At 32.0% G+C, this 24,793-nt stretch overlaps 1 protein-coding gene across 1 annotated transcript in view; it reads left to right on the plus strand.

Moving 5' to 3' along the window:
• The window catches only part of LOC145259891 (BAI1-associated protein 3-like), a 2,054,292-nt gene that overhangs the window by 1,818,737 nt on the left and 210,762 nt on the right, over positions 1–24,793 (plus strand). The window contains exons 11-14 of the mRNA XM_080117785.1: positions 555–758; positions 8,737–8,840; positions 14,449–14,566; positions 24,209–24,333. Of these exons, the coding sequence (XP_079973911.1) occupies positions 555–758; positions 8,737–8,840; positions 14,449–14,566; positions 24,209–24,333 (551 nt within the window). The remainder of the gene's footprint in view (positions 1–554; positions 759–8,736; positions 8,841–14,448; positions 14,567–24,208; positions 24,334–24,793) is intronic.

Consider the following 24,793-nt stretch of genomic DNA (forward strand, 5'->3'; position numbering starts at 1 on the left):
TCGTTTCAGGAGAAGTGTGGTTGAGGATTGCGCAACTCTTGCCACAAAAATTTCAAGCGCAAGCAACCCTTCGTGGCTATCCATGGTCTGTCCAAGACTGAAGGAGCCTGCTTTATTTATTTTGCATTTAGTACTCTTACGTGTATGAATTGTAGTAAAAAGTCAATTGTGTACAGCCCGTATAGAGTGCACTACACCTCTACTACACAATATATTTTTAAATCTTGGTATATTCGCTACCACCCGCGTTTCTACACAATATGCTAATATTACCAACTTGAATTTCTTTAGTAATTATGCGTTACTCATATGAAAATCACTTTCTAAATCCACGAACGTCAAAGTTTAAAATTCTCTAGAATATAAAGCTTTGGCTGACTCAATGCAATTCACTATTTTACGATTGTTTTAGAGAAAAAAAAGTCAACAAAGATATTTTTTATTAAACTGTTCTCTTCTTTTTTATTTTACGCTATTAATGTTTTTATATTACTGCATTAATCTCTATGAGGAATGTTTTAAAGCGTTTTTTTTTTTTTACTCTTTTATTTTAGGACATTCCCTCATCGGGTATCGAAAAGTGGTACAAACTCGAAGGTCGTTCCTCAAAATCAAACATCCAAGGTGAAATACAGTTGAAACTGTGTTTAACAACGCGTGAAGATAAAGGGATTTCCGAAGATGACAATTGGACTGACACGAAGCAGCACGAGGATCTCATTTGTATTTTCATTGAATATCGAGTGCGAAATTTCAATGTAAATACATTTATTTTTCATTCATAACACTTTGTTATTTTTTCATTAATATATATATATATATATATATATACAGGATACTTCCACAAAGTCTGGCTACATAATGCAGCCAGACTTTGTGGATACCCTGTATATAATTAACTGAGATACACAAATGAATAATTTTACAACATTATTTATTGCTAAAGTTCCTATATATATATATATATATATATATATATATATATATATATATATATATATATATATATATATATATATATATAGGAACTTTAGCAATAAATAATGTTGTAAAACTATTCATTTGTGTATATATATATATATATATATATATATATATATATATATATATATATATATATATATATATATATTGCGGTCTTGGTGAGTTATCCATTAGGAAACGAAATCCTAGATCGTTTTACGGTTATCTTTATTGCTTTTAAACTTATGTAGATTTTTTTTGTTATTTCTTTTTACACGATAATACGGTTATTTAGCATCTTCACCTTGAAGATCTTCTTTTTATTTTCTTAGAAAATCGCCCATAATTTATTTGGACGGAAACAAACAATAGTTTATTTATTTATTATTTTTATTTTACTTATAAAACAGCAATTTACGGACATGCATGCCTCGAGGCCCCATCTCTTCCCAGCGCAGTTTGACTGTTTCTGGGAATCAAACCTCAGGCCGTAGGTAGTATGGTCTTGCCCATTATCCGTTACACCTCGAAGTCCTAGGTCATTTTGATGTTATTTCATATCGCTTTTAAACCTCTGTAGATTTCTAAAAAAAAAAAAAAAAAAAAGTATTCAAGTTAAAGACGCTAATTAATCGTGTTATCGTTAGAAAAATCGACAAAAAAATCCACATAAGTTTTATAGCGATGGAAAGTAACAGTAAAATGATCTATGGCTTCCTGCTTTAACAGATAATGCACCAAGCCGTAATACATATAGTCTGCGGTTCGATTCCGAGAAACGGTCAAGCTGCGCTGGGGAGAGGTGGGGCCTCGAGGCATGCATGGCGTAGATTGCTGTTTAAAGTAAAATAAAAAGCTCTATATTATTATTATGCTTGATTGAAAATGGAATGTTCCAAATGGCTAATAAACATTTGATAAAATAAATTTGTACGATTTTTCTAGTACTTTAGTTAAGGTATGCTTTGTTTAAATAACATAAGTCTTACTAAGACTTTAACGATTTGACGATTTGAGTTTGGTGCATTTATAATGTAAGGTGTTAACTTAAGTTAAAATTGCCTGTTCCTTCTTTCGTCGGATTTTTTCGATTATCAATACTTATCGAAGGCATTCCTATACAAATATATCTATTAACACTGTCAGGCATATAAAGTACATTTCTGTGAAATTTCAAAAAATAAGTTTAGTCATTAAGGAGTCCGGGTATTTGGGGATGTATCGCAAAGGAGGAAAAGAATGGGGAAAAAACTGACGTCTTTGCTGTTACGATCACCGTCAAACCGGAAGTGACGTAGGTTTTAATTAATGCTAGACAATCAAAAGGAGAGGATGACTTTCGACAATATCTTCGAAAAAAGCGACCCCCTGTAGAAAAGTGCACAGTTGAAGGTGAAGATATTAATGTTTTTAGACAATTTTTCGATATTTGTCGTCTTAAAGGTCAAACAATACTGATCTTGTAAAATTCCGTCGCCTCTCTCGAAAGTTTTAGGCAGAATGCAAACATACTTATATACATGCATTTGTATATTGGTAACTCAAATTTTTTACCCAAACCGATTAAAAAGCTTGCCTTATCTCGTAATGCCCTTTATGTAAAATTTCAAATGTTTAGACCAAAAATTGTCAGCAATTTGTAGTAGCCGCAGCGGTCAATTTGTTTTTTTTTTAACTTTTACTTAACGATTCATTTCAATTGATGCCAGATGAGGATCAGAGCGGTGATGATGTAAAGATAGGAGCTTGGTTTTAGATGCATTAAAAGTTACTAGCCACCGCTTCCCCATTTTACCATGTGCTGAAGATCAGATGAGAAAGAGTCAAAGAGAACTTTGTCATTTACAGCCTTCGATGTGTTGCCATAGAATGTAGTGTCGTCAGCATAAATTCCAACGAATGATCTTAGGATGTTATTTGGAAGATCATTCATTAGATCAGGTAGAGAGTGGAGCCCAGGAGGAACCCCATTTTGTGAATTCTTTTCACAAATATTCAATAGGCGCAACGTTTGTGTCACGGCATTTCATCATTCTGCATATGATCGTCTAAATCTTTTTGCCATGCAAATAGAGGCCGCCATTTTGAACATTGTGTGCCATGTTCAAACATGCATTAGCATTATTGACCTTTTTACAAATGTTTGCTACACAATCTTGTTCAACTGTGTTCGAGTATATACCAACACACAAAGCATATTTTCCATTGTACTGAGTGGAATTTATATATTTGAACATACGCAATTTAAATATTAAACCACATACTATGACCCCTTAACATTTATTGTTTTGGGCTCAAATCAAGTTAATAAATTAGATCCATGTCCAAGGAGTCTATATCTAAAATTTCGAGTGTTTAGACCCAAATTTGTTGAAGGAATTTGGTAGAGTTCTCAAAAGTCAAATCATTGAACTTTAACCCCTTAACAGCCAAATTTCTGGCTGAAAACCGATTACAAAGATTTTCTCAAATCTCAGTACCCTGTATATCAAATTTCGAGCCTGTAGACTGAAAATTGACAGTAATTGTGTAAGGAAATGTACAAAGACAGACAGACAGACAAACAGACAGACATACATACAAACATACAGACAGACCGACACTTACATTTATATATATATATATATATATATATATATAAACACAGTGCTGATCAAAAATTTAAGACCACTTAAAATCTTTAAAAAGAAACTTTTTTTTTGTTGGAAGCGTTTAAAATCTATCGTTAAAAAAGTTTGTTTTTTTTTAAGATTTTTAAGTGGTCTTAAAATTTTTATCAGCAGTGTAAGTTATTGAAAGATAACAATGATCTATTTAAAGAAAGAAAAAAGAAAGAAAGGTTTAGAGACAGTAGAATCTACAAATTCTCTCTTTCTGTCTCTTACCCCTTCTCTCTCTCTCTCTTTCTCTCTCTCTCTCTCTCTCTCTCTTTGTTATCTTTTAATAATTATTTATAGAGAGAGAGACACACAGCAGACAGACAGACAGACAGATTCAAGTTCACGTAATTCATTATCATTATGACGCAATTTTGGTTTTTGATGCAAATTAAATTTCTTACCAATTCGCAGACATCAAATGAGGAATGTTTAAAATTCCGATTCAAAAATCACTTCGTTTGAATTACATCCTGAAGCTTGAATTATGTAATGGCTACCTCGTCTGTTCTCTCTCTTTTTAACCTTTTACTAACGGTCATATGTCGGCCGAGACAGAAAGGTAAAAACAACAGTTAGAAAAAGGGAGATAATCATAGCAATGTTTTGTAAAACGATTCATTGATCATTTTGCGTCAATATAATTACGTGCATTTATTCCATTTCTCTCACCAGAAGCTGATGAAATTTAATCATAACGAATGAACTTGAAAAAGAGATTGTATTTTCATCAATATTTATACATAAATGTTTATGTAGTTCGCTTGAAACGCTGTTTAATGTGTATATACTAAGCATTTAGGTTCATAGGAGACAATACAAAGCAGACATGTAATGCCAGACACAAATTGAAGCAATTTAAGATATAAACTGGAACAGTTTCACCTTTACTGATTCAATACATACGTATATATTTGCATATATATCGTGCATGATGTGTCTATTGTAAACTGATCAATTTTTCAGAAATTAGAAGTTAATTTATTCATTTCAGATGTATAAATTAGTAATGTAGGGTCTATGCTCGTAATTAATATTATTTGTATTTTTTAATAATATTTAAGTATTTTTAATCATATTTGTATTTATAACGAATCTTTATCTGTTTATAATTTTTTTTTTTTTTGCTGCGATCCTTTTTAAAATTGGTTAGAAGTTTAAATTTTACTATTAAGGAAAAATAATATTGTTATGATTAAAGGGGCATAACTCTGTAAACGGGTAATTCCCTATGTCACTCATCCACGCGCATATATGTTTGCATACACGTATATATTATTATTATTATTATTATTATTATTATTATTATTATTATTATTATTATTATTATTATTATTATGTGGTTCAGTGTAGTTATATTATTATAATTAATATTTTTTAGCATTACTAATTCCATATTAGATATATTACAACACAGCCATGTTACTCTTAATTGCATTACTTCCATTAAACCTAAATTTCTTTTAAAATTTATACATTTTACAGAAATTCTTATAAATTTTCTAGTGTGGGAACATATTACAAAATACATGATATTTAAAAGTAATGAATATAGCTTGATGTGCTAATAACTCACTACCTACGGTGATGGCAAACTAAATGAAATAATGTCAACGTTGAACCAAATAAAATTAATTAATCCAAATTTGAATGGCAAAATCAAAGGGATGGGGATTTTTTTTTTACAAAGGCGTCACCACTTATCAAGGTCCGGAGGCCACTCAAGAATAAAGGTTAATGGATATGAAAAAGTAGTGGAAAGCAGTAGAATGATCCTACAATTTTTCCAGCGGCCATGGCAACGAATTTGATGTATGTGTTCCATTTCAGATCAGGTGTAAAGGTCAAGCCTAGAAGTTTGTCGAAACATGTAGCCTCCCTAAGACGAGAACGATTCATTTCAATTGATGCCAGATGAGGATCAGAGCGGTGATGATGTAAAGATAGGAGCTTGGTTTTAGATGCATTAAAAGTTACTAGCCACCGCTTCCCCATTTTACCATGTGCTGAAGATCAGATGAGAAAGAGTCAAAGAGAACTTTGTCATTTACAGCCTTCGATGTGTTGCCATAGAATGTAGTGTCGTCAGCATAAATTCCAACGAATGATCTTAGGATGTTATTTGGAAGATCATTCATTAGATCAGGAAGAGAGTGAAGCCCAGGAGGAACCCCATTTTGTGAATTCTTTTCACAAATATTCAATAGGCGCAACGTTTGTGTCACGGCATTTCATCATTCTGCATATGATCGTCTAAATCTTTTTGCCATGCAAATAGAGGCCGCCATTTTGAACATTGTGTGCCATGTTCAAACATGCATTAGCATTATTGACCTTTTTACAAATGTTTGCTACACAATCTTGTTCAACTGTGTTCGAGTATATACCAACACACAAAGCATATTTTCCATTGTACTGAATGGAATTTATATATTTGAACATACGCAATTTAAATATTAAACCACATTTTATCCTGTTTAAAGAAATAATGTTAACATTTAAAGTTATTTGAATGTGGCAAAGGTTGTGAAATCAGTTACTTTATAACATTTTTTATTTAAGAAACATTTTCATTTATAAATTTATGTGGATTTTGTCACTATGTTTCTCTGTGCACAGCCTAGCACCAATAGCGCTTGATCAATTGTCACCAAAATTGTTAAAAATATCAATCATGGAATAACTTAGAATTGATTCCATTTTGGAATGTTTGTGTTAAATGCCAGGGCCACAGAAACGGTCACATGTTGGTCATTCATTCATCTCGTATGAATCGGATGATTCTATTGTTGATATTGGTTTCACTTTCTAGTCAAAATTCTTTTTTATATAAAAAAAAAATTGTATACTTACGGAAGGGATTACTTGAAGGTTACCAGCATCCTAAGTGAAAGTTTTTTTTTTTTTTTGAACGAACCATATTTGAACTTAGCACAATTTTCTCGATAACATCGCTTTTATTCGTTGTAGAGACTAGCTAATTGCCCATATTGTAGCCAATGAATTCCTATATCTTTTATGAACTTGAAAATGATTTGTGGAAAGAATAAAGTTTGCTTTTTAATTAAAAAGGTTAAAGAAAAGTATTTGTTGATATTTTGAAGAATTGAACGCGATTTTCTTGTAGTCTACAGTGTAATAAGACTTTCTTTTAAAAAGTCTACAGTGTAATAAGACTTGCTTTTAAAAAGTTCGATTCTAGTCGATATTTTTACGGAATTTCAACTTTCAATTGTTCCCAATTTGATGAATAGATCTCATACTCTTTAATAACAGTAATTACAATGTAAAACATCTGCCTGATCAGAGTGATTTAGCGACGTTTCTACGCCATGCTCTCTGGAATAATTCATACAATATAGAAAAGTAAAACCCAGTTAAAAGATTGATTAATCCTTACAATCAGACGAAGGTATGCAATCTCACGACTGACTTATGTGCTGATTTACAAACGTAAGCATTTGTTTTTGAAGATCTCGGATTCCAAATTACTTTTATCAATAAAATCTATAAATCATTAACAAATTAATGTCACCTTGTACGACATGCCTTAGTTGGCTAAGAATTTTATTTTCAAACCTTCTTGACTAATTTTCTAAGAACTTTTGACGGGTGAAAGGTGCTCGACTTAACTCTGGTTCCGTCTTTTAAACATTCACTTTAATAACTCGTCGATCTACCACAACTGTAAAGAACTTCCTTTCCTTCATTTACCTAGGTGGGCCCTCCATGAACAGTTTCTTTCGAGAGTATTTATTTCTGTGAAAAACATTACCATATTTTAGACTACAACGATATCGCTTGCAAATCTTACAATCCAACGTCAGCAAATACTTTTTTTGTAAAAACATTTTTTTAAAACTTTTTTTCCACGGATCATTTTCAATTATCTAACAATATAATTCGTCGTAGAAATGTCATTCGTTTATTATATGAACTCTTATTCTTGATGATTTTAAGCCATACTAAATTGTAAGTCCTTTATAAAATAATATTTGTAATTTATTCGTTACTATCAGGGCTATCTAGTATTGTGAGCTAACATCACCTATATCCCTCTCACTCACTCCGATCACTCGTTTTTCCCTTTTTATACTCTTTTTTCTTGGTTCATTCTTTTATCTGGACACTCAATGGTGAGTATGAAAGAAAAGGAGAAACGAAGCAAATACACAGAGCTAGCCAGAGAGTTAAAAGGGATTTGGATGATGAAGAAAATCCAAATAGTACCGATAATAGTAGGAGCACTAGGAACAATTCCGAAAAACTTCGAAAAAAGAATGTCAGAAATTGGAATCAGAGAAATAACTGCAAAAGTACAACGACTAACGATAATGAAAACGACTGAAATATTAAGGAAAACCCTTGAATGTGGAGAATAATACAACACAATATAACGAATAAGCGTTACAGGGAATGAAGAACACCGAAACTGCATATTTACAAGTTCTACACCCCCATCATGCATCCCCCCCATTGTTTCATCACCGATCCCCCCTCAAAAAAAATGATACCAAAGGGCCGAGAAGGGTCAATAAGGACTGAAAGACCGAGGAGCGAGCGCCAACCAGACCTCGGTTGGACAAGTGCAAAGAGAACTGGGACCTTGGGGAGGTTGAGTGCCACTCAAATTCCAGTATAAACCAATGGCCACTACCAGCGAGAAATCAATGGTAAGCGGCTGTTGCGATGATGCAAATTCATTTGCAAATGCTATCGAAAGAGGTGGAGAGAGCTGGACGTCTGGGGAGACTTGTTGTCATTCAGCTTCCAGAGAACATCACAGGTTTCCAATCAGATCGTGTGTTGACTTGTGTGAAAGCTCCATGTGAGCCAATAATAATAATAATAATAATAATAATAATAATAATAATAATAATAACAATAATAACAATAATAATAATGAAATAAGGAAATAATTCTGGGAAAAAAATCAGAGCTACCTTTCTTTTAGTTGGTGGCAGAAAAGCAGACAATATGATAACATTAAAAGATTCGTGTACGTTTTGATCACATTATATGACATAAATCATCTTTTCTTTGCATGAAATAATATTTTTATTTGTTTCTTGAAATGTACAAATCGAATCTTTTTATACTTGCATCTCATTCCCAGGATGACGTATCAAAATGGGCCGGGAAACTGCCACAAGCGGCCATGACCATTTTACATCAACATGCCATCCAAGGAGATATTACAGACTTACAACAAGCCATTTGGTAAGTTATATATAGATGTGTGTAACAGATTATTAATGTTGAAAAACATTTTACCTCCACCAAGGATGTTATGCTTTCGGCAGTGTTTGTTCGTTGGTTTGTCACTATGTTTGTCTCTACATCGCTTGAGTAATTGTCACTAAACTTAGTCAAAATATTGGTCATCGTCAAATTTAGAACTGATTTAATTGAGGATATCTAGGTCTATAGTTGAGGTAACATTTTTCACAGATAGGGTTTAAGACTCACTTTTGATGATAATTTTCTCTATGTTCATCGATGAGACACGCTGTTTGGTCTATATTCTAACCAATGGTGTTTCATATCTTATATCATATTAATGATGATCTTTAAATTTGATCTTGAAAAGTTTGGTCACCATAGAAATTTTGACAGAATTTCAACTTCGGATTTTTCCAAATTTGATGCATGGATCTGATGCTCTTTGGTAACTATCATGCAATATTTCTAAAGCTGATCAGTTAAATAGTTTTTTAGTTATCAAATTTCTCATGGCATAATCTCAGGAGTATAGTATATGTTCGTTCGTCATGATATCATTGTCCTAGACATTACCTTCTTGTTTGAAAGAAGAGTATTTGCTCGTTCGTTATGATTCCATGCCTCCATACTCTTTTAGGGGAGTAGTGATATACTAGCAAATATATGCGACTTCTGTATTGAATAAAAATACACATTTTAGATTTATACAGTTGTATTCGTTTTTATTATATATTTCTTCTACACGTGTTATACTTATAACTTATATAATTGAATTCACTTGTAAGTTCAGTTATCTTTGTACATTAAGACTTCAGTTAGTTTAATAAATACTCAATCACCTCACTTACTGCTACACACAAAGGAATAGTTATTTATACATTTGACTAAATTGGATCAACCACACAACGCGTATTATTATCTTACTACCAGGATCCGTTACTCGGCATTACACACGGAGTTATGAAAGGATTTTAATTTAAGTTTTAAGGCGATTTTAAATTTCATATTAGGTATAAGAAAGGTTTGGCAAGGTTTAATAACATAATTATACCCGAATCTTGGGGATTTTGCGTAAATTATGGTTTGGGCTCGACTGGCAGTCAGCGGTTAAAGTCTAGCAAAGTAACAGACGCAGACGAATATTCAAACACAGAAACCGAAAAAAATATAAATACAATAGATTAAAAATAAAATCTACTGTAAACTTACTGAATATATATATATATATATATATATATATATATATATATATATATATATATATATATATATATATATATATAATTGATATGTAGTTTGCTTGAAGCATGGTGTGGGATAGGTATGTACTAGGGATTTAGAAGGCTATCACAATGCGAGGAATTAGATATATTCGGTGTTAGTGAGAGAAGATGAAAACAAGTGCCGATTTACAAATCAATAAGTACATACATATATGTCTATATATACATATATTTATTCAGTTGTATTAAATACAAATGTCTTACTTGTTATGTCTGTGACAATATCCATAATATATTTCGGGAAACAATTCCCCTTTTCAAATGGTAGACGTGACAGATAGATTCAAAACATGCTAGATGATGGAGCGGAAAATGAATTGTATGGCTGTGTGGAGCCTCGGAGCAAATGTAAGGAGGGGATTTATATGTATGGCGTGTTTTAGGTAATTAACATATTTTTTGTTCCTTTTTTATATAATTTTTTGTATATATATATATATATATATATATATATATATATATATATTAGTTTATAACTTGTTGCTTTTGCGTGAGCTTTTTTATTTTGTATATTCTATGTCTATTTCGTTGTCTTTATTTTTTCTGCTGCTATGTATTAGTCATTTATTTGTTTAATTTATTTACGTCCTTGCTTGTTCGGTGAAATGACCTGGTGCTTAAATACAGGGCATACTGATGAGATTTTCCAGGGTGATGGGAAGCTATTCTCCTTAAGACAACGTTTAAACAGTTTTGTAAGTATGGGAGCTAGTTCTGGTTGAAGTTTTTGAGTACTATAATTGGAATACCGTCAGGGCCAGTTGCTTTACTGGAATCAAGGTTTTTGATTAGCTTGGCAACATCACGTACAGATATTTGTATATCACATAGCGTGTTTTCTGATACAGGAGGAAATATTGGGGGTTCATGGCCTTGGTCGCAAAGGGTAGAATTAGCTGCAAAATTCTTGGCAAAGAGTTTGGCTTTGTCTGATGCTGACGAGATTACCTCAGGTCTATTGATGATAGTTGGGATAGAGCACACGTTTCTGTTCAGGATTCTGTTTGCTATTTGCCAAAACTGGTGGGAACCAAGTCGCTGCTCCGCTACTTTGGACTTGACGGATTGATCATATAACTCTCTTGCGTTCTTTAGTACTTTCTTACAATGGTTGCTAGCAGTCCTGAAGGCAGCTTTAGTTTCCATACATCTATTACATTGGAAGCAATGGAAAAAGTGATTTCTGTGCGCAATGGCAGTAGCACATTCCGTAGAGAACCATGGCTGGCTGTTAGGTTTTTGCTGGAACTTTTTCGAGTGTATAAAACGGTCTATACCTACAATTAACCATTCCGTCAGGTCTGATACTATAGAGGACGCATCATAGTTCAGGACAAGTTGTGAGAAAAAGGTCTAGTAGACACGCATACTGGCCCTCATTGTCGGGCACACGGGTGAGTTCGTGAACAATCTGAGTGAGATCATAAGCAATGGAGAAATCATGACAGAACCTCCCCTCATCATCAGTCTTGTTTGAGTGGGTCAACCATTCGACGTTGTAAACATTGAAGTCTCCACATACGTGAATGTTAGCTGAAGGATAAGCAGATAGGACTTGGTCAATTTTCTCAGATATGCTTTTAAAGATAGTAACTCCGCTGTTGTGAGGGCGATAGAGAGTAAATATAAATGCAGTAGTGTGAGCTAATGCAACCCGGAAGCACATATAGGGTAAGTTAGTATCTTCTCTGGAGATGTCCCTACCACATTGAAAGCCATCTTTAATATAGGCACATATTCCATGCCAATGGCGATTTTGGGGGTCAGATCATTTTTTTCTATTTAATTCTTTATTATTATTTGTTTATTTATTTATTGTTTAACGGTTAGGACTAGTAAGTTAACGATATTTGTATATATTGAGTATTTCAAGTTAAAGGCTATCGTAGTTTGATTTATTTGTTTACTTAATTTAAGTAAGTTTAGTTATCCTTCTGCCACGAGTGGCCCTTTAGGTGCTAGCTTGGTGGGTTTGATCATTGATCCTAGGTCTGTCTACTTATTAGTTTTCGTGTTATTTTTTTGCTCTTCTTTTATATATATATGTGTGTGTGTGTGTGTGTGTGTGTGTGTGTGTGTGTGTGTGTGTGTGTGTGTGTGTGTGTGTGTGTGTGTGTGTGTGTGTGAGGTTATGCCGGTAATGGAAGTATCTCTATAGTCTGTTTGATGGTAGCTGCAGTTATGATATTTAGTGTTTTGTTTTAGTTGATTTATTTATTTTATTTGTTATATCTATATATGCACATACATACATATGCATGTGTATTTAATACAACTGAATAAATATATGTATATATTGACATATATGTATGTACTTATTGATTTGTAAATCGCTACTTTTATTCGTCTTCTCTCACCAACACCGACTATATCTCATTCCTTGCATTGTGATAGCCTTCTAAATCCCTACTACATATATATATATATATATATATATATATATATATATATATTCAAGAAAACTTGCACTTTGTATAGGTTATTTATTTTATTATTATGATTTTTATTTATTTTTTTATTTATTTTATTTTATTTGCAATTTTTGTATTTTTTACGACAGTACCCAGCGTAGTATATACACCTCAAACCTCCCTATGTTAAGAATGGTTTTCGAAAAACACCCCAACCTCGAACGCCGTTCTTACCATGGGGAGGTAGGGAGTGTTAATTCCGCAAGCCGTTCCTAACATGGGAATGTTGAAGGTTTTTACACTACGCTTTGAACTGTCGTCAAATATTGGTTAATTTTTTACGATTATTTTTTAATATTCAGCGTAGTATAAACATCTCAACCTCCCCATGTTAAGAAGGGCTTTCTAAGTAAACACCTCCGAAACTCGAACCATGGGGAGGTTTGGAGTGTTTATTCCGAAAGAAGTTTTTACATGTGGATGTCGGATGCTTTTATAGCACGGTGGGTACTGTCGTAAAAAAATGCCCAATTTTTAATGAGCAAAATAATTTTTTTTTCAATAAAAAGATGAATATTTTTGGTACTCATGCACGTATTGTAGTATGCTGAAATAACAGCGTAATTATTTAGAAATACATTATAAACATGAGTAGTGTAGGGTGTTTTGTAATTATAGTGTACTTTCACCTAACAATTTAATAAAAGATATATTGTAAAGGTGAATTTAAGTTAAGAAGACTTTGTTACACAATAGCGTGGTAACATAAGTATATAAACACCTTTTTTAAATAATTTATTCACTAAATATTAAGAGTAAAGTGCAGTGTATTTCAACGAAAATTAAAAAAATGTTGATTTAACAAATTGGCAGTGAACGTTTGTTTGTCTATTGTAAGCAGTTTTTTTTATACAAGAAAATATGAATGATTGATGTTATAAGAAGAAATGCCCCCATCCACCACCACCCCCCAAAAAATGAAACCTTTTTATAAAGAAATTAACAAAATATCGAATAAATAACCCTTATCATTAATGACAGAATGTAAAAAAAATGAAAGAAGACCTGTCGAATAGCTGGCGATAGCGGGCGGGATGCGACTAGATTAACGCACACAACTGCCAAGAAAATGTCATGTAATACAAACAACCGAGTAAAGTGCTAATGAATGAGCTAACGGACGCAGCGTCGCATAGGGTAAGTAATAAATCAATATGGAGGGAGTGAGAGTGAGGGGGCGAGTAATGACGGGGGTGAGTGAAGAAAGGAGCAGTTTTATGTAGCTTTGTAGAAACGAATGGATATGTAAATAAATGGCGGCATGTTTATAAGTGTCGAACTGTTCGTTTAATGGTAGAAGATGCGAATAGCAGAATATGAGAATGTCTATATCGCAGCCAATCAGCAGTGGTGGATTTCGGTAAAGGAGAAATTATTATCTAGGAATAAGAAAAATGTAATGGTTGTGATTTGTGTATGTGTCGAATAACCAGTTAAGAGCGGCGACAACCCAGCATAGTAGGGATATGTCGAGATGATGCCGGTATCTTGTGGGGGTGGTGGGAGCACAGAATAAGTTGAGAGAAAAATAGGAACTACTTTCTTTAAAGATGGTGAGATAGTGATCGTGCCGCTCGCCGAAAATAACGTAAGATTTTAATGTAACACCTAAATGTTTATATAATGTCGTTCTAAAGTTACATACGATAGTGACTAATAGGGTTGAGTTAATAAATGTGCATGTGACATGTATTCTTGCAAACTTACAGTAATCTGGTTCAGAGGGGAATTTCTGCAATCAAATTATTGCATATAGGATAAAAACAATTCAGCATAAAGGGGTATGTTTTTATTGAAAATCTGTGACATAAACGTTTGATAAAATTATAGCACAACAGTTTTCTATTACAGTTACTGGTCATCATTTTGCCGGAAGCACATTGAGCATTCTTTTGATTATGCCTTGATGTATTTACAATTGGAAAATTTGGATTCACTCTGGGAACCTGATCAGTTATCCCCAACGGAGGTAAGTGGCCTCACAAGCGAAATCACCCCTTCCCTGGCAAACCGAATTTGTTTATCTAAGTAAATATGACAGTTTTTTGTTCGTTCCTTTTTTTTCATTTATCCGAACTAAATCTATATATCAAACATCCCAACAGGCTCATTTAATTCAATGATACGACAAAATATATTAAAACGGTCTATGTATAGTGATCGGAAAACAATTGTCGTTTGCTTTACTTCCGTAAAATAGCATGTTTTTTTAATATCTGCACGTTATCATTGCGTAAGTTGTATTCATAGCATTTTTCTTCATATAATTTATATGATAATAATTTCATCTTCAAATCCTTTTTTGCGCAATACTAAAGTAGGATATATATATATATATATATATATATATATATATATATATATATCCAACAATCAAACAACGTTGCAGCTCATACAAACCATGAAAGCCACAGGGTACTCGCCTTATATGCAAGTGGCTCGTATTTCGAGATTTGAGTTCGAGTATGCTCTACTAATGAGCCTAGAGGAGGGCGAAACTCTAGGACTTCCCGTTTGTGGCTTTCGGCTTTCATTGCATGTATGAGCTGCGACGTTGTTTGATTTTTCGTAATAATCATATATCATCTCATATTACAAATACGTATATATATATATATATATATATATATATATATATAACTACTTCATTTACTCACACAAATTTAATATACGAAAGTATAGATTTATGCGTAAACTTTAAGTATTTACTTCAAAAGTGCTCAATACGTAGGTAGAGCTAGTTAGTAATTTATAAAATATATATGGCGATTAAGTTTATATATTAGCTATTTTTATTTTAGTCGGGCACAGAAAAACAACTGCCTTTTATACCTAATAAATAAAGAAAAGTTAATCGAGCTTTTAGACTGCTATAGCATAGCATCTGATAAATATATATTTGATTCTGTTTCACCAATGGATTATGGAAATTATCAGCCGATGTTCTTTGCATAAAACTTAATTTCGGTCGATTTCATCATATACATACATTATAGTCTCATAAGATTGTTCTTCAAATTATTCATTTATTAGCCAAACGATATTGTGATAATTGTATTTAACCTTCAAAATTTTAAATTAAAAAAATATATATTATTATGAGAAAAAATGAGATTACAGTTTAACAAAAAAATAATTACATTATTTATTAACCAGCCTCCGTTGTAACGACGCTATCATAATTACATTTAATTTTCCACATTCTATTAAAAAATAAAAGTAATATTTTGAAAAATAAAGGAAACAACCTAGCATAAAAACAAAAGAAAAAAACACAAATAAAAGTAAACACAATCCCGGGCAACGCTGAGTCGGTGCAGCTAGTAATGAATACATCATGATTATAACATCTCTGTCCATATAAACGGATAATTTGTGGATAATGAGGATCCAAATCAAATAATGTGTGTCAGTGTGTATTTTGTTTCAGGATTGCATTTATAAGTTAAGTTGTGTTTGGTTGTTTTTACGGCATATCAACCCTTTTCGGGTTATTTAATGCCGACTACAGTTATTTTGGAAATAGTATTCATGTTGCATCCAGTTATTTTTAGAAGGTTTTTATTCTTCAAGTTCTTTGTATCTTCAATCGCTAGTTTGTAGTGTTTGGTTTGGTTTTATAGTGGATTTTATCGTTTTTTTCTCCCTGTCCTGCAGAACATGAATGAGATTTTCAATGGGAGAGAGAAAATTGTTACAGCATTAATGTTTGGTACATTTTAAATTAGAAAACCAGTCAGGAAGTGGGGTAGATAGAAAGAGAAAGGGGAAATGGGAAGAAGGAAAAGGAGGAAAAGGTGGGTTGTTGTTTTTGTTTTTGGTTTTGCAGAACGTAATTAAGTTTTGCAAAAAGCATTTCGTCTCAGGAAGCCAATATCTTCAGACAGCCTGATCTGATAGCATCAATCATGAGTTAAGTAAAATGATTTCGATATTTGTTCAGATGATTTATCACTAAGTAATTAATCAACAATGGCAACAATGGGCCACCACCATTTAATATTCATTTATAATAATACAAAATATTATGACATAACGTGACACAACGTCGAAAAAGGAATATTGGTAAAAGGGTTGCTCGTATCCGTCTTAACTATTTTAGCTAATTATATGCATCAAAACGAGAAAATTATACTGAGAATCCATTTGCCGTCAACCAACACAAGATCGTTCAATAAATTGATAAGCTAATACTTGTTTTGATACTAAATTCCATCTTTTCTGTTTTTTATCAGTAAAAGAGAAATCGTTCCAGACTGAACCAATGTTTATTTTTGTCCTAATACAAGGTGTGGCATTTTGGGAACTGGATTTCCCCCTGCATTAAAATCTATCCTATGCCTAACTCTTTCCTCGTTGGGAAGCAAATAGCTACAATATGAAATAGAAGAACAATAAAAACTGTGTATACAATAGAATTGAGACTATGGGGAGAATACAGTTAGTAAAAGAATCTATTCACTTTCTAAAGTAGCAAGTAAACAGATTTTCCAATTGAAAAGTTGATGTAAATCTTTAAATTTTGATTTTTTTTGGAAATTACGAAAGCAAACCGGAACCTCTGACAAATTAAGTCACCAACTGTCTGAAGAAAGAGAAGAGGAATTATCAAACCTAAAAAAAGCAAATCATATCTTTGTGAAATTTCTTTTTGTCATGTCGATCATATCAAAACTATCAGAATTGCTAATAAGCACAGAACACACCGAGCCAAATCGTTACAAACATGACTTCCGGGATAAAAACAACTGTCAGTTAAACAGGATCCGTATGCTTGATAAACTTCAACCAATTCACACAACGGTAAAACTATACACCAGCGAAAGGAAGTGTGGTCAATGAACCCATCCTATTGACCGCAACGAACGTAATTAAGTGTCATGACTATACCAGCTGATCAGGTACATTGCTTATTTGCGTTTTTTTAATGGTTTTACATATTTTATATTTGTTTTGCTTCTTTTTTTTTTTTTTGGCAACTGATTGTACTGCGTACATCTTGGAATTGGGCCGAACATATAATGTTTTTACATCGTTATATTTAGATAAAAGAAAAGGGACGAAATTAGCTACTTGAATGGCGCAGGGTCGGTTAGGTTATAGGGTGGCGTCTGTTTTGTTGTGCTACCAAAATGAGGCATATGTTACTCCGGACTGGGAATAGTCCAAATGAGTTGGCATGTCTTGCATTATTATTTAAGCCTGGCATTCTCACTATTAATCGTATTTGAGGGATTCTTATTGTTAATAAATGGTTTATTACATTATTCCTTATTAGTTTTTATCCCGTATAGCTTTTTGTGCATATTCGTTTTGAGATCCAGTAAAGGTAGCTTATACGGTTAACCAAATTAATTTAATGCTTTAATCGTTACTTGCATGCTCCCCAAGCTGAATTTTTCTACTAAATGTCTATATAGTTTATTTCTAGACTGTGGAAGTTTAGTTTGGTTTGGTACTTAACGAATTTAAATTTACTACGCGATTTACGACAACCCTCGAATGAGGTCGGGAAAGGCGTTCGCGAAGGCAAGTTTCCGCGCAGACTCCTCTCTCAAGATTCGACTGAAAAACTCAGTCTGCCCTCATACAGACGATATCTAGAATCGTTCATTCCAATTGTTTAGAATTTTTTCATTTAAAATCTCGAGAGTTCCATCCGGACAACTTTTTTTTAATTTAACACTTCAAAAGAATAAAATATGTTTTTACATAAAAAATATCAGCAACAATATATGTATATCTTTCTTTTACTTGTTCCAATATTAAATTTGACCGCAAAATACATTTATAATATTTCCTAGCAAATATTTTCTAAATAAGAAAACGTAATGTTTTGTCTAAAATTAAAAAAACTAAGAGAATAATTTCCTTTATTTTGTAATGATGCTAAAGTTGGGTAAAAATTTTTAGGTCTAAAATTAGTTAATGTCATCACGAATAACGTGTTAGTTGTGATGTTGTTAATTTTGTTGTTGGGCAAACTTATTTATAATTGGTAAACATTTTACGTTTGGTTTGGCTGAAGAAGAAGAACGTGTAAAACGATAATCTTTCTCTTATATATCTATATATATATAAATGTAAAGTTGGTTCGTTCTAAAGAAATAAAACCATGTTTATACGTTACCAATTTATTTGAAATTTTCAGACAACCAATTTTTAGAGTCGGGGTATGTTTTTATGTTATTAAAATAAATTTACCTAATTAAAATTAAAATATTAAATAAAATAGATATATTTATTTATCGTTTCTGCGAATCTGTTCTGTTGATAAAACTGAACTTCCGGTTCGATTCATTTCACAGCCACGATTTGACGAAAGGTTTAATTTTCTGTTAACTCGATAAGTAAAAAAAAAAAAAAACATATTTCATTTGTTTATCTTCCAAATTTTTTAACTTACACATCTTTTCTTTATTATATAAGGCCAAAAAAAAAGTTTGTTGCTTGCTTTTGAGTTTGTTTTTTTTCTATATAAGATTACTCATGCAGAGAGTGATCCGTGCTGAAATAATGTTATTATTTAAAAAGTCATTCTTAACATGGGGAGGTAAGGATGTTTTGTACCTATTCTGTACTTTAACCTTACAATTGAATAAATAAAAAAATATCGTAAAACGTTATTTAAACGTGGAAATATGATTTAAAAAATAGCGCGGCTCTCTGCATTAGCACCATTTTTATTTATTGTTGTTGTTTCACGAATTTTCGGCCAACTATTCCTCTGGCCTTCATGAAAAGAAGTCCTTTTATAAATGTTCAGTAACTTTTTCCTTTTATTATTCTTAAAGAGTAAAACTTTTCTTATTCATGAAAGGAGTTAAGCCTACGTAAATAAATAAATGTTTGTACACGTGACAAATTATCAATAAATGGTTTAGTTACTTTTTTAAAAAAATGTTTGTAAAAGTGCGAAAGGCGACGTTACGTTGTTGTACAAACATTACTCCCATGCTTAATTTCTATACTTATAGGTTTTTGGAATTTTTTTTCACTGGATTATTATTGATTGGACACTAATTAAACAAATTATTAAAAAAAAAATGTAAAAAAGAAATCATTATTTCGACATTTGAAAGTGGTCTCACATTTTAGTTACAACGTTCTGATAAATCAGTCACCCATTTTGTAAGCAATAAAAACGCGGTATATCAAAACCATAGAAAGTAAAAATAATGAGTCTCTACCGCATTTGTAAGTCAGAAATATATTTGTTTCTCAAAGAAAAAAAAATAGAGAGAACAGGACTTTTTTTTATTGTTTTCATGAAAATAAAGTTTCGAGATTTTTAATTATTTTTTTTTTTTTACTTATTTAGTCAGTTTGTGTTTTTTTTTGTGAAAGGTGAGTTTTTTTTTCAAAACTTTTGTTTTGTTTCTTTTTAATTTTTTTAAAGTATTATAAATTTCACTAACATGCTGGAGAAATGTTTAATAATTTGGTATTTTTTTAGATTAGGTCCACCTCCACAATTTTCCTTTCAACGACGACATTTATAGGTTTCCGAGTATGCTGAACACGCAAATTGCATTAAAATTTTGCGGAAATAAATAGTTATATTATGCATTGTATTCTTCGGCGGCCATCTTTTTACGTGCACACGCGCCATAAACAAATACACACACGTAAAAAAGATGGCCGCCAAAGATTACAATGCATAATACAACTTTTTATATCTTGATAACTACTTATTTCTGCAAAATTTCGATGCGATTTTCGTATTCAGCATAGTCGAAAACCATTTCAAGTCGTCATTTAAAAGAAAATTGAGGAGGTGGACCTAATCTAAAAATTTACCAATAATTTTTAATCCCGTACGCCTCCCGATACATTGCTTCGTCAACATGCGACCATTTTATATCTCCCGAAGACACTTCCGTATTTGGAAAAAAAAAATAAATAAATAAATAAAAAGTGACCGATTTACCAGAACGTGGTAACTAAAAAGTGAGTATCCCTTTCAAATGTTGAAATGATTTTTTTTTTTCAATTTTTTTTCATAATCTGGTTAGTGTTCAATCAATAATAATCCAGTGAAAAAATTTCAAAAAACCTATCAGTATAGAAACTCCACCACGTAAGTAAATAAATAAAAAATGTTACGTGCGCATGCGTTAGCCTTGACTAGGGGGGTAGCAGTATCAAAATTTTTGTAGGAATTTTTGACACCCCTAACACGAAACTGCGAATACAATATAAAAATCTCGGAATTTCTCTGTTAAAAGTGGGTTATTTATTTTCTTTATGGATTATACTTCCAAAATAAACTATTACAGTTGTTTTAAAAGTAATAGAAATATTCTTTTTTTTAAACATTAATGAATTTTCCGAACTCAATATTTTTCAATTTTTAAACTCAATATTTTTCAATTTTTAAATTTTAAAAATCTATCAAAATTTTTCTATTGAGTCTATTTTTACGATATTTTCAGGGTCAATGTGAAATTTTATGTTCTTTCCAATAAATCGAATATAATATTTTAGACAAACGTTTTTTTTTAATTCACGACTCCCCCATACCAATTTTTAAGTGTCTATTAAAATGTAAATACTTAATTTAGTAACCCGAAAGTAAATAATTAATTTACTCACAAATTGAAGAGAAAAGGTCAATACATAATATATTCAAATTTAAAAAAAAAACATAGTGTTCTTTTAGAATTTTACCTGTAAAGTTTGAAGTTTAAAACCTTTTTTTAAACCACGTTATTTGTTTTTTCTTTTTCTTTTTTTTTAATGAAACCTTGGTCCTTGCTCCTTTAATTGACAAAAAAATTAGGGCTTGAATTACATTTTTCGAGGAGTTATAAGCTTGGAAAGACAGGGGGTCGAATAATTCACGCCTCCCATTTTGTAAATGTCTAATAATAATTAATTTAGAACCCGATAAGTACATAATTATTTACTCACAAATTGAAGAGAAAAGGTCAATACATAATATATTCAAATTTAAAACAAAAAAAACAGTGTTCTTTTAGAATTTTACCTGTAAAGTCCGAAGTTTAAAACCTTTTTAAAAAAAACACGTTTTTTTTTTGTTTTGTTTTTTAATGAAATCTTGGTCCTTGCTCTTTTAATTGAAAAAAAAATTAGGGCTTGAATTGAATTTTTCGAGGAGTTATAAGCTTGGAAAGATGAGGTGGAATTATTCGCTATTTTCACGAAATTTCTGACACTGCTACTAGGGGGGTACTAAGGGAACGACCATTAAATAATTCTGCGGGTCGCCATGGAACTCAACGCCCAAGGAGTATCAAAATAGTTTTCATGATCTGAAGAAATTTTTTTTTCCGAAAAGTGGGTGATCACTTTTCCATCTAAATTTAACTTAAAATGAGCACCCACTTTCTGGCCACCTGAGGAAGGGGCATTTATTTTCGTGTTTATTGGCTTAAAGGTTTTTTTTACAAGGCAGTTTGGTACGCGAATACATATTTAACAGTTTTCGTTTATGCTCACGCATAGCATAAACAAAGGCTACGTCTGTGAAATGGAAAATAGTCCCAGAGTTCAGGGGTTAATACCATGCAAAAGAAATCAAACAAAAAGACTTTTAAGCCAAGAAACACACAGAAAGAAAAAAAAATAGCATCCATTTTTTTTCTATCGAATTCATTTGCTGTTTTTATTGAAAACTATTTTCCCCCGGATTTTTGATATAATTTTCCATTAAGGGCTGTGTGTCTCACGTTCGTAAATAACAAAAAAATTTTTGTAGATTTTGGTGTGCTAAAAACGAATCTGCAAACCGTTTCCGTCACAAAAAAAATAGTTTTTATGATATGAAGAAATTACTTTTTCGAAAAAGTGGCGATCACTTTTCCATGTAAATTTAACTTAAAATGAGCACCCACTTTCTAGCCACCTGAGAGAGAGGGGATTTTTTCCCATGTTTATTGGCTAAACAGCTTTCGTTTATGCTTACGCATAGCGTAAACGAAGGCTACGGCTGTTAAATGGAAAATAGTCCCAGAGTTCAGGGGTTATTATCATGCAAAAGAAATCAAACAAAAAACTTTTTAGCCAAGAAACAGAAAAATGTTCCTCTCTCAGGTGGCCAGAAAGTGGGTGCTCATTCTAAGTTAAATTTACATTGAAAAGTGATCACCCACTTTTCGAAAAAGTAATTTCATGAATGTCATGAAAACTTTTTTTTTGCTACGTAAACGGTTTGCAGATTCGTTTTTAGCACACCGAAATCTACAATGAAATATTTCGTTATATATGAACGTGAAACGGGCCTTAAAGTAAAATAATACCGGTTTTTTTTAGCAGATTTGCCGTTTAGTTGTACAAATATCCTCACACCAGGTAATCACTAAAAGGGGTTTTTAAAAGTCGTCACCTGTATCGAGCAAAAGTTTAAAACCACCGATTATATGCCAGCCTACATCATGGTAACATATATTGAGTGAGTTCCTAACAGTATTTTTAGTTTAAACTCATTTTCCCAAAATTTCCCCAAACTTAACATGTTCGATACAGTCTGCCGCCATTTGTATTTTTCAGATATACCGATAAACATTGAATGTTTTTGAACCGATTATACATTACATAAAAACACTAAAATCTTATCCAGTTAGGTAGAACACTTACTTTTCTTGCCTTTGATAACATTTATTTGTTATATATTTATTTTTTGACAATTTCTTTGTATCTGTGTTTAGTAATATAAACCCTTTTCATTTAATGTAACGTTTAGTCGGCTCGAAAAACAGTGTTTATTGGTGTATTTGAAAGCTACAAATGGTGGTGGACACTGTTGATTACTTTAAGTTAGGGAAAGTGAGTTAAAACTAAAAAAACTATACAAAATACTGTCAGAAACCTATCCATTATGCCAGCCTATGTCATGGTAACATATGTTCGGTGAGTTTCAGACACTGTTTTGTATAGTTTTTAGTTTTCAACTTACTTTCCCAAACTTAACGTATTCAACAGAATTCGCGACCATTTCTGTTTTTTGAGCCAATTAAACATTTTACATTACATAAAAACACTAAACAATTATCCAATTAGGTAGAAACGTAAATTACCTTACCTTTGCTTTCATTTATTTGTTTTTGGACGACTTTTTCGAATCTGTGTATAGTAACCCCCTCCCCCCACCATCAACAAAATATTAATTACTAAATCACATTTTTTAAAACAAAAAAAAAGCATTTAGAGTTTCAACATTTTTGCTACGTTCGGCTTCATCCACTGATTGTTGGTCAAGTCCAAAACATGAATGATTGACAGAAACTCTCGAGGATCCAGATCAAATTCTGCAAGAGCACCATTTTTTTCAGTTTCGCCTTCTTTTTCACTTTTTGCAGTGGATTGCTGTACTAATATAAGAAACATGCATTTTCTCTTTTATTAAATTTTTCCATTACACCAAATTGAGCCACTGCAACGCGTGGCAGGGTACAGCTAGTATATATATATATATATATATATATATATATATATATATATATATGTGTGTGTGTGTGTGTGTGTGTGTGTGTGTGTGTGTGTGTGTGTGTGTGTGTGTGTGTAGAGGGAGAGAGATAGAGAGAGAGAGAGGTGTATTTATTTTTTAGTTTCTGTAATTTTCTTTTTTGTTTTTCGCTTTTTTTTGTAGGAAGAATCGCTCGCCGAGTCGTTCAATATTTTCATCGAATACTGTCTCAACTTGATCCGCAAACAGAGAGACGTGTTTCTCCCAAGTAACAAAGATGTTATTCACACGCTTGAATGTATGCTCAGGTAAAGTATATATTTTTCGTTTGTTTTGTCGTTTCTTATTTCGATCGGTATCATTTCAATTTGAAAACGAGCATAATATTTTTATTATACGTACACACATATACACACACAAACATTCACCATCTCTATCTTTATAACGTTATGTTTATATGTTTATATGTTTATATATTTGTATTTACAGGATTCAATCCTTAACTAATTAATTGATCATTGTGAATTTTGGAACACTATTACTTAGCGTTATTAGGGTTAAAATGTGGGCTATAATTAGTTTGATTTAGTTTTATGTAAATGGGGATAAAAGTAGGTTGAATCCCTTCGTGAAAATTCACATACCTCTGATTGTTGTGGAATTTTAACAAGATGAATAAGACCATTAATATTCCCCAAATTTTCGTTTCTCTGATGTAATTTACAGGGTTTCGGGAAACATAACATGAGTACAACCTCCCATTTGCAA

This window comes from Euprymna scolopes, chromosome 35 (assembly GCF_053919585.1).
Source record: "Euprymna scolopes isolate OS-2025 chromosome 35, ASM5391958v1, whole genome shotgun sequence".
NCBI classification, from domain to species: domain Eukaryota; kingdom Metazoa; phylum Mollusca; class Cephalopoda; order Sepiida; family Sepiolidae; genus Euprymna; species Euprymna scolopes.